This window comes from Diadema antillarum, unplaced genomic scaffold (genome assembly GCF_040938485.1).
Source record: "Diadema antillarum isolate AM-2024a unplaced genomic scaffold, OU_Dant_1.0 seq00000445_RagTag, whole genome shotgun sequence".
Taxonomy (NCBI): domain Eukaryota; kingdom Metazoa; phylum Echinodermata; class Echinoidea; order Diadematoida; family Diadematidae; genus Diadema; species Diadema antillarum.
Window position 1 is genome coordinate 225,199 of NW_027271419.1, and position 11,628 is coordinate 236,826.

At 38.1% G+C, this 11,628-nt stretch overlaps 1 protein-coding gene across 1 annotated transcript; it reads left to right on the forward strand.

The window, feature by feature from the left end:
* Nucleotides 1–3,577: 3,577 nt before the first annotated feature.
* On the forward strand, nt 3,578–11,495 carry LOC139732727 (tripartite motif-containing protein 2-like). The gene is made up of 4 exons (XM_071643578.1): nt 3,578–4,582; nt 5,191–5,424; nt 10,076–10,177; nt 11,380–11,495. Exons 1-4 carry the CDS (start codon nt 3,694–3,696, stop codon nt 11,493–11,495), a joined length of 1,341 nt encoding a protein of 446 aa, XP_071499679.1. The 5' UTR covers nt 3,578–3,693.
* Nucleotides 11,496–11,628: the final 133 nt, after the last annotated feature.

Genomic DNA, 11,628 nt, shown 5'->3' on the forward strand with positions numbered 1-11,628 from the left:
ATAACATTAAAACTCAAACGAGCCCGTGCGAAACATCTTTTAAGCAATTATCACACACACAAAAAAAAATGAACTTAATGTTTTATGGTTTCGTGGAAAATAAATAACACAGACAAGCAAAGATATGAATCTAACTGTAAAGCAAATCTTCCAAGGAACCCGACCAGTACATATTATACTGTATTTCACAATGACACAGGGAATTTGACCAAGATATGGCTGGAAAACTGCTATACTCACAATGTTATACAGGAAACAAAAAAGAGCCGCGTAACTTAAAGTATACAACTTCCACTACACAAGGATAACACATGATCATTTATGTATACACAAGGTGTATACATATATCTAAATCTCATCAAAAATACTGGTTATCCTGTTCTTGGAAATAACTATCAAGTCATAGGATACATTCAAGCAATAACATTATCTAAACGCTATTGGGCCTATAGAATGCATTTCTTTTTATATCAAACTAAAGAAAAGACAAATGCTAGTAATGTAATTGGCTAGGGCCGTCGTCAAATTCCCCGTCCACAGAAATATTATAATCTTGGCAAATCTAAATACGGAAAACGCCCACACCGGCACCTCACAGAATACCCAGCCTGACATAACTTTAAAACGTCATTATCAAAGGGCGAATGAAGAAGAAGAAAAAGATGAAGAAGAAGAAGAAGAAGAAGAAGAAAAGGTCTGTCCCCAACACACGTTATATAAGTCAAATTTTCCAAACCAAGACTGGTTAATCTTGCATATGTACACTGGAAAGTTATAATTTCCTTCGTTTTGGGTCATTTCCGTCGTTTTGGGTCTGCTTACACCTGCTTGCTACTTACTCGTTGATGGTTAAAAAAAAAAATCCCTTTACTCAGTTTTGTGTGTGATGATTTAGAGGTTAGACGGCAAGACTGTTCAAACTTTGGCGTGTCTTGGTCATGCGAATCCACAGCAGCTTCACTCAGAGGGAGGTTTATACAATCAAAATTTAATGTATTGCAGTGCATGTTGTGCGAATTTGGCGAGTGTGTATGTGAAGCGTTGGCGTAGACAAGCAAGAGGTACATTGTAAGAGTATGTTTCGCTTTATTTGTGGGGGTAAAAATGACATTGTGGGAATATTTTGTTTATGGGAGAAAGACGTGGCCTATGTTGTTGGGATGTGTGGTCTATCTGTTTACTGTGTGCGTATTGCTTGAATCTCCTGCTTTGCCGTCAGTTCAAGAAGTTTCCTAAATATGTGGTAAGGTGCACTAATACAGTAATGATAGTAGAACGTGTCGCAGAAGTTTGAAGAAAATCTGACCATCCATTCCAAACTTATTAATTTTCAGATTCTAAAATAAAAGATTAAAAAATCATGTTTTATGAAAAGTATACATTCCTATGTAAGCTTTTTACTGACAGTATATTACGGGATAATATCATTTCCCGTGCTTCCTGAAAGAGGTAAGTCAATTATTGTTCTTGCATTATTCTAGAAAATGAAATTTTGTATATCTTTCTTAACATCCTTCACATCGTTGTTACGGAATGTTGCAGTCTTCTCACCCAGCGATAGCGGCACGGAAAAAAAAATCATAATCATACGACAACGTTTGAACAAACTGATTTTCCTCAATCTTAATTGACTGATGTATTCTTCCAATATTGCTGAACTCGATCAACATTGTTTACTAGAGAGGAATCACTAGGTACAGGTTGAACCCTAAGTGTCCCTAAAAAAAGAGAAGCAACTCTTTGTATCATGACGTGTATAGAGTGTATTACGTGCATTTTTCTCATGCAAAGTTCTGGTAAGGTACGCGATTGAACCACTTACGTTCAAGCGCTCTTAGGCACGGAAATGCACGGTGCGGCATGGTATACAGGAGCGTTCATGGTGCGCTCCTTTGGCGCGGGAACGGTACGCTACGGTACCGGGTACCAGGTACCAGGTAAGGAGAGCGCTCGAGCACATCCCTAGTCACATGTACATTGATGCATTATCCAAGTGGTAGCTTCAGCGGCATATCTATCAAAAAGTCCCCCCCCCCCCCCCTCCGCACATGCATTAATTGACATGGCAATCGGTTCATTACTGAGTGATGGTTAAAATCGCGGTGTGCGTTCACACTCCCGGACAGGAATGTGACTTTGAAGGAAGAAAACCAAACAGCGCATGTAAGTAATATTAATTCTTAAGGAAAACACAGGTGCCTTGGTCTTATACATAACGTCAGAAAAAAAGAAGATATTTTAGCAGCAATGATCAGAGTACAGGACCGTTCATCGTGTAGTTTTTCAAGGCTTATTTGCGAATGATCGCAGAGTATGTCACTTAGGGATTCATTAAGAAACGTTCATTCTATTTGCTGACCTCTCGCTGTATATACACGATCACAAGACAAATTCATTTGCAATGTTGATATAATCCAACACTTTTTACCGCTATCATATTAAAAGAATTTATTTTTTCTACTAATATTCATATCAGTTGGTTAAATGTTAAAAGTACTCCAAAAATGATTAATTACTGATTGATTCGGAAACACATGTAAAATGTTTATTGTATTGTACATTGCAGATTGTGTAAAGGTTGTTAACTTTTTGTGTATTTTCCACAGCTTTGAAGTCTTTTTTTTGGGGGGGGGGGTGGTATTACTGTCGATTAGTCCGTTTGTAAGATTCTGATTAATTTCTATCCATGTTCTGTGAACCCTTTATACATATTCTGTTCAATGAGAAAATACTGGGGTATTTATTATTTTTCCTAAAGGGATGGTATTGTTATGGTTGAGATGGGGATTCCTGTTTTAACATTTTCAGAGATAACTAGAGACTACAATATATGAAATATGAAAGAGCATACAATTCTTAGAGAAATTGAAAGCTCATCTGATGAGAAATTGAAAGTTTATCCGATGAAAATCGGTTACGAAATGGCCGAGATATCCAAAAACAAAGCAAAATAAAGTGGTCTTAATGAAAGGTGGGTCCCACCTTTTATTAGGACCACTTTCTTTTTGGATATCTGCTGCCATTTCAAAATCGATTTTTTTTTTTTGCTTGATAATTAAAAACCACTGTAATATATTAAAGAGCATACCATTCTTAGAAGTGGATGAAGTTTATAAGAAGACACAAACGCACACACACACATATGTGCCTAAACGTCAGGAAAGAAAACGCATTGCGAGAATCATCTTTGCTCTTTCTGCAACCCACACATTTCATTATGCACCGAGTCAATGTGCAAAGATCCTTGCTCTTGGACTATGACCTTCCCCAGATAATTCGTGGGAATTCCCAGCGTTTTTACACATCTCACATTTTTCTCTTTCTTGCGTCGACTGACGCATGTCATATACATTCGGACCAATCAGATTGCAGTATATTTTCTCAGGGTCTACACCCTTTGTATGAGCTAGTGTATACAAAACAAACGAAGAGAGAGAGAAAAAATAACCCTTTATACATATTCTGTTCATTGAGTGGGGACAGTGCAGAACAAATAGAAGCCAAAAATGGTTCGTTGCTGGCCAAGAGTCTGCTTGTGGACACGTTGTTGTTTTGTTTTGTTTTGTTTTTAGTGTTACATGCTTTGTAGTGACAGATGTTAACTCATAGCAGCCATCTGTACGTGTTCTGGTTACAACGATCGATCAGTCTGATCCCAAGTGTGCTATCGTACTGAAAATCGCAAATTGCAAAATGGCGGCTTACGATGTCGCGATAGAAGACGATCTTGAATGTCCCGTATGCATGGAAACTTTCAACGACGCTAAGTACCTGAAATGTCTCCACACCTTCTGCACAAAGTGCGTAGAAAATCTTGCCCGCGGTGGAAGTGAAATTACATGTCCCGTGTGTCGCCAAGTGACGGTTATCAACAGAAAGTCTGGGACATCAACTCTGAAATCAAACATTCTGGTTAACAGGATGGTCGAGGCATTGCAAAATAAGAATGTCACCACTAGTAACGACTTTACAAAAGGGAAAGATCCAGTCTGCAAGAAGCATCGACCAATCCGCAAGAATTATTTCTGCAAAAAATGCCAGGAATTCATCTGCAGCGAGTGTGTTATGGAAGATCATAAAAAGCATCCGAGTAAAGTTAGCAGTGTGAAGAAAATTGTCTCGGCGAACACCCAGACGATGAAACAGATTCTTAGTGACAGTATCACCAAGCAGAGACAACATACAGAAATCATCCGTGATCTGCCAAAGAAATACCCTACGGGACACCCGCATGTGAAAATGTCTCTCAACGAAGGTAAGATCAAATTCGACCAGTTATTCATTTCACTTGAGATCCTGATGCACAAGTTCGACCGTCAAATACAGGATGTGATGGACGTCGAGAAAAACAAGGCGGATGAGTTTTCTAAATCCTGCAAGCGAGGATGGGACTTGTTAGCCCAAGGTAATGAAGAGGAAATCATTACAAACTTCCAGCAGTGGTCAGAAGAGATGAAGGCTAATGACCTACGATTTTCTACGATTTCAAGTATGGACATGATAGAGGGAGAGTCTAGAACTATTGAAGACACAGCTCGCACTTGCCTTATTCATCTTAGAAAACTTGAATCAGTGCTGTCAGGTAAGATTATAAAAACAAGGGCAGCATGCACACAGTATACGCTTTAACTAGGAATGAAACCAAATATTCATGTAGATTGAGTGAATGCAGCATTTAACAGAAAACATTCGTGAAAGTTTAAGAGAAATCGGACAATCCTGTTTCCAGCAGGGTCGAGTATCAAATCATATCATTTTACCGTTTACTTGAATTAGTGCTGTCAGGTAAGATTATAAAAACAAGGTAGCATGCTCACAGTGTTACGCTTTAACCAGGAATGAAAGCAAATACATATGTAGATTGACAAAATGCAGCATTTCATGGAAAACATTAGTGAAAGTTTAAGAGAAATCGGACAATCCTGTTTCCAGCAGGATTGAGTATTGGATCATATTTTAATTAACCTTGACTCGGACTGCTATTGTGTCAAGAACAGAGAAATTAGGATGTAGCATGTTAAGATCTTTATGTTGTTTTCCCGAGTTACTGTAACTATCATCCCATCATTTCCAAGTGCCCCGTGTCAAACGTGAAATCGTATATCTAACTTTTTTGTCATGTCATATGCACAGAAGCCGTAAGAAAGGCATTGGTAACATGCTACTATTTTGTATGTTTCCTCTTTTTAGAACTGCAAGCAAGAGAGGTATTTGCGTCGAGGGCACACGACGATGCCGCTGGAGAATGGTCGCAGGAGACAGGTCTACCGCCCCTCAAGTTACACCGGCTAAATAGTTCACCGTCACGTACGGAATATGTCGATGAATATGAATTTCATGATTTAGCGAGTCCTTCGTCGTCACACGCAAGTTGGAAGCAGACCCACTCTTCTCCCACGGAACAACCGGAAGGGGCATCCGATAGCCCATTATCCATGCAAGCGTCTATGGAAGACAACTTGGATGCTCATGAGCGGATAAAAAATAAGTCACCTGAAATTTTTGAAACTCACCCACTCTCACAATTATTATTATTGTCATTATAATTGTTATCATTATACTTTGGTCTTGTTTATTCAGGGTCTATAGCCACTTTATACGTCATCTGAGCACTACGTCACCGGAAACTTTTGAAACCCACCCACTCTCACAATTATTATCATTGTCATTATCATTGTTATCATTATACTTTGGTCTTATTTATTCAGGGTCTATAGCCACTTTATATATGGTTTGAGCATTGTTCTCCCAGTGGGCCCTATTCACATAAAACAAAGAGATAGAAAATACAGACACTAATAAAAGTACATAAGAATTTATTGAGTGCAAAACTAATGACTCTTGAGAACGTATTTCAGGTACACTCTACAAATACTTATCTGACTGGTTGAATTTCAATGCATGAGTGTGATACTTTCCACAAGACTGAAATTTCCTCTGCTCTTAGTACTGACTTTTGGTAAAAGGAATGTACATCAAATATAATAAAATGAAGTGAATCATAATCATTTCCGACCCCAACCTTCATCAGAGAAGAATTTGCTATAGGCCTATAACTGTATAATTGTACTTTTTTTATTTTGTTTTTCTCTATGTTTCGGTCATTGTTGTACCCGCGCTCCCCATCTCAATCTTAAACTCGATCTTAACTGGGACCTACGCTCAACAATCTCGATTTTAAGTAGGTTCCTTCATATTTCTTTAGCATTCATTCACTGGTTCCAAACTTCATAGATCGACCACTATTATGTTTTACTCATATGTGCAATATTCTGTGTATGTCTCCAGCTATGGATATCATGTATTTCATTTAATTCTGTTATATTTGATGTATTTCTTCATCGAAAATATGAAAATAGATTGAAATTGAAATTGAAGTAATATCTGGCTGGGATTCACAGTAAATTGATGTAAACATATAAAACCTGACGGTAAATCTTTGTAGGTTTGGCTCTATATATAACGCTGAAGAAATATGATGGAACCTACTTAAAAGCGAGCTTGTTGAGCGTAGTTCCCAAATTCTGAACAGAGTGTAAAATACAGATGAGGGGCACAGGTGCAACATAAGACCAAAATGAAGAAAACAAAAATGAAAGGTAAAAATGCCCGGGGCAATAACAGAATCTTCTCAATACAGATAGTGATAAACAGACAACCACATTCTGCAGACGTAAGAACAGTTGATTTGGCAATGTTAATAATATGGTGTAATAATACAATTTGAATAATGGTGAAAAAGTACAACTCGACATGCGAGTTCTTAGAAGAGACATGGAAACCTCAAGACTGAACATACAAGTACTAACATTAAAAAAAGAATTACCAGCCTGGTGAGTACAACAAAACCAGCTGTTCACGCGTTCCGAAGTCTTACGGTAGGAAGAAGAGTACTGATGTGGAGGAATTTAAGAGCGCAAACAGTGAGGCTCATCTGATTTGAATGACGACAACCAACGCAGCAGCAAAAGGCACATAAACAAGATAGAAGGAAATTTCAGTTGACTTTCGCAATGTAATTATTCAAGGAATTCTGTCTTAATTTGTATCAATATGGTCTTGCCAAGATAATTTTTGGTCGAATATCACACCCTTGCAAGTATTTCACTGTCTGAACCTGCTTGATTTGTATATCGTCCACATAATGTTAACTTCGGGTGTGTAAAGGGCAAGCCTTTGGAGAGAGGCAACAAGTAAGAATTACATTTTGTCCATATTTAAAGTACGATAATTATCGATGAGGTTTTTTTTTTTCTGACAAAGTCTTCGCTTTTGAATATAACGAGCTCTCAATTACACTCGGGTCGGAGTCATTAAGGTAATTATTGTGTCATTAACAAACATAACGACGCATCGTGTTAAATCTAAGATTGGCTCAAATTTGCTCTTTGAAATGTATTTCATAACTTAACCTATGACCTTCCTAGGGGGTCTAAGTCACTATAATTATTGTTGTGTCATCAGCAAACATAACAGTGCATCGTGTTTTCTAAGAATGGCTCAATTTTGCTCTTAGAAATGTATATCATGACTTAGCCTATGACCTTCTGAGGGTTCCGCCCGGAGATAATTCTCATCGAAGTGTGTGTGTGTGTGGGGGGGGGGGGGGGGGGAGGGAATTATTGACCCTTTACCACTGCAGCTGCACCCCCCCCCCCCACACACACACATGATAAACAGATACATACAGTTGGAACATTCCGCGGTCACTGCTGTAGAGATGGATTCGCTAGATCAGATACACGCAAGTACCATATAGTGACGTCACGCATGAACAACGACTTGCGAAAATTTAACATATCTATAGATTCCCAGCAAAATGAAACAGCATCTATTACCCATTTCAGGAGGCAAAGGGAATAATATTGCCCTCAACATAACTGTGCCTGTAACAGGTCGAGTAAATGTATCCTTTTCATAAAAGAATGAAGCTTTATTGAATTTTCTCTGCATTTTCTTTATATCGTTCTTCGTACACGACGCCACAAAATGTAATAGTCTTCCCATTCAGCAATGTTCAGTGATGACTGCATTGAAACTTGAGAATTGAATTTTGTCCAATTGCAACAAACACATGCTTGTACCAAGGATAAAATGTACCAGATCACGATCAAGTGGTGACTTTTATTTGAGAAATAAAATAAAAAGAAAGGAATGTTTGTGAGATTTGTCTACGTTTTGTTGTTACCCTTAGAACAAAGTGGTTTTCAACATTTTCCACTTGAAAGGTATACAATGTACAAGCATAGTCACTAATTCTTCTTTTTTTTTATCAACACTCGTCTTGTGACTCTAACTTTATGGCTGTAGGCCTACAATGTTTAGTCTATCGATTGATGTAAGAAAATGTAATCATTGTAGCATCGTTATCAAGTTATTGTTTCATTTAATCAGTTTATTCAGGCATAACCTCAATGGTTCTTCCGCTAGGCGAATTTGTAAAACAAGAAAGAAACAGTTAAAAGAAAACTGTCTGGAATATTCAAAGAAAAGAGGTTACTGCCAAACCTCCATCATTTGTAGGTCGAACCTCTATAGGGACTTGTTACTAAGGTTGGATTTAGATTCAATATCATTTTATTTTATTTTTTTTTTGGAATCCTGAAGACGTAAATAGAAAGTTAGTTCTCTTTTGATATTCTAATATGTTCTCATATTCAAAATTCCTTTGTTTTGCCTGGATACTAATATGTATTGTTGTTTGTCTTTGCTACAGATTGCGATTTCAGTGCTTGAGAATGCCATTGTTCCGGCAATATTCTGAAAAAATCACAACAACAACATGAGTGTGTAGGCCCATTCAGGGGCTTAACTGTTGGAGTGTCTGAGCACCCTCCACGAAGTCTAAAAAAAGAAAATCAGAAAATCAGATACATAAATGTACACAAACGATTTCCTGTTCTTAAAAATAGTATGCTGATAGTTTTTCTTCTCTATGTCTCTCTCTCTTTCTCTCTAAAACGTAACCTTTGATCGGCTAGCTGTGCTTTATTCCAGCCGTCCTTAAAGCACGTCTATAAACTTTTTGAGAAACAAAAAATGCAGGTTCACCCAGAGGCGAACTGGAATTACCAACGACTTGCAAACTGCTGTGCTTAACAACGAGTATCTCCAGTTCCTTCACAATGTGAAGATTTTGGCCAGCAGGTATTGAGTTGTTTTTTGTTTGTTTGTTTTTTCGGTAAGTCCCAATAAGACAGGCCAAACACTATACTATAGCAGTTAGTCCCACGCCTGACAAAGATTTGTAACGGCTGTCTGGTTCTTATTGCCGAAGTTGAGACCGTATTATTACGACTAGTATTTCGCGATATGGCGGCTACAGACGGAACAATGGCGCAGCAGCTCGAGTGCCCTATCTGCATGGACATCTTTGAAGACGCTCGCTGTCTGTTTTGTTCGCACACATTTTGCGCAAGTTGTATCGACAGCTTAGCCGACGGTGGAAGCACGGTAAGGTGCCCCGAATGCCGCCAGGAAACGATAATAGACGTGACCTGCGGAGCGGCGGCTTTGAATCCGAACAGCATAGTTAACAGGATGGCAAAAACACTGAAAAATAAGAATTCCAGAGTAAATGACTCTGTGTGCGACAAGCATCAACCTAACCTGAAAAAGTATTTCTGTCTAAATTGCGAGGAGCTCATCTGCAGCGAATGCACCATGGAAAATCATCAAGCACACTCCAACCAAGTTATTCTCGCAAAAACAGTTGTCTTCCAGATAATCGAAACAATGCGGCAAATGTTCGAAAACTGTGAGACAGCACTTAAAATCAGAGAAAAAATAATGATGACATTAGATAGGGAATGTCAAAAAGGTATCGCTATCTTCGATCTATCAACACAAAACTCTCTTGAAAACATCAACGATCTTTTTGCATCGCTGAAGTTTCGTAAAAGTAACTTAAACGACCAAATGCAGAAAGTAGTCAATGCTCAGAGAGAACAGGTTGCACATTACAAGGACATGACCCAACTTGGAAAGGAGTTGCTTAGCAACGGGACGGATGAGGACATCATCGTTACTTTTGACCAGTGGTTCAACACCATTGCTATGATTGAATCTTCCACAGACTCCCAGATCCCGGTCAGCGATCTTTGCGAGGTCAAAGGAATATCTGACATTGCACAAAAATGTTTGACCCACCTTCAGCAACTTAAATCAATATTGGAAGGTAAGCGCCAGAATTGAATAATGATCCAGTGAACTAATCCTTAGATATCATAAATAAGATATTAGATATTATTAATAACTTTTCAAGACTGTCTTGATAAAGGGCAGGGCCCGAAAGCTCGAAGTAAAATCAAATTTTGAGCCCTTCTTTACTCTCGTTTATATGTATATGTATATATATAATTATATATATTATATATATATATATATATATATATATATATATATATAGGTATATATAATCTTACGCTGTATTTTGAATTCACAACCAGTATTATCCTTTGTTATCACGCCAACATCTGTGAATGTCAGTGAACATGAAAAGGATGACGTTCTTGGATCATTCGGACCTGTCGGCTCCTCTTTCTAATTCTCCTCGACTCTCCTCTCTTCGTCATTCTCATCCTTCCATTCTCTCTGAACTTGCTCTTAATAATATCCCTTGTCGCCCTTCCTCTGTAAATTATAAATTCAATTCAATGCAATTATACTCTCTCTTTTTTTCAAACAAAACTTAACGTACAATAAGTCAGGAATTGCATCACATGCGTACATTCGTCTGTTTGAGAAATAAATGATAGTTAACAAATATCACAATGTATGCATACCAGCAAAGTACAAACTTTTGTTTCGAGGAAAAAAAAAAAGAACTGAGAGGTCCTCTAAAAAGCATGCTTGTATACTTTAAATTACTTTAAAAATCATATGAAAATATTTCATTACAAATACTTAACACAAAAATAACTAAAACAAGACGGAACAAAACAAGGGAAACACAACAACATAACACGCAATAATTTGAAAGGAATGAGGGCAAGACAGAATAAAGGGAAAGAGAGAGAATCTATACCTATCGACATGCTGAACAAAGGAAATGGAAGATGGAATTGAGGAGGTGCTTTGGACAGTTGATGGCTTGACGCAGCTGAACAAGGATTGTGCAGATAAGATTGCGTATTTCATTTCTTTAATGACTAATTAATGATGTATTCTATTAAATGATAATGATGGTGGTGATGAACCTTGAAGTTGTTCTTATTTAGCTACTGAAAATGAATATCCCAGAGGGAATTTAACAGAAAACATTTAAATCTTATTTCAAACATATCCATCCTCAACATCTCGTACTGTCTATTTCTGTCTCCTCCTCCTTTCTCAAGAACTGTTTTCCTCTCATTTCTTCGTCCCTCGTCCCCCCTCTAGTGGTCCTTCCTTGCTACCCCGCACCTTCCTACCCCATCCCCAACAAGAACCGCACGTACCCAGTACTCCTGATTTTCCTACACCATGTACACAGAGAGTGTATTAGGGAGCTTTAGATTTTCGCGACGGGCACGTACAGAGAGAGAGAGAGAGAGAGAGAAAGAAAATGTTCTGAGCATGCGCTAAACGCGTTTTTCACGACGCGTTCTGGGATATTTTTACGTCCGCTCAATTCACGACGGAGAGAGC

Coding starts and splice junctions, on each gene's coding strand:
- LOC139732727 (XM_071643578.1), top strand. CDS start 3,694: ATGGCGGCTTACGATGTCGCGATAGAAGACGATCTTGAATGTCCCGTA. Junction 5,425..10,075: donor ACCGGAAGGGGCATCCGATA/GCCCATTATCCA, acceptor AATCTTCCACAG/ACTCCCAGATCCCGGTCAGC. Junction 10,178..11,379: donor ACTTAAATCAATATTGGAAG/GTAAGCGCCAGA, acceptor TCCCCCCTCTAG/TGGTCCTTCCTTGCTACCCC.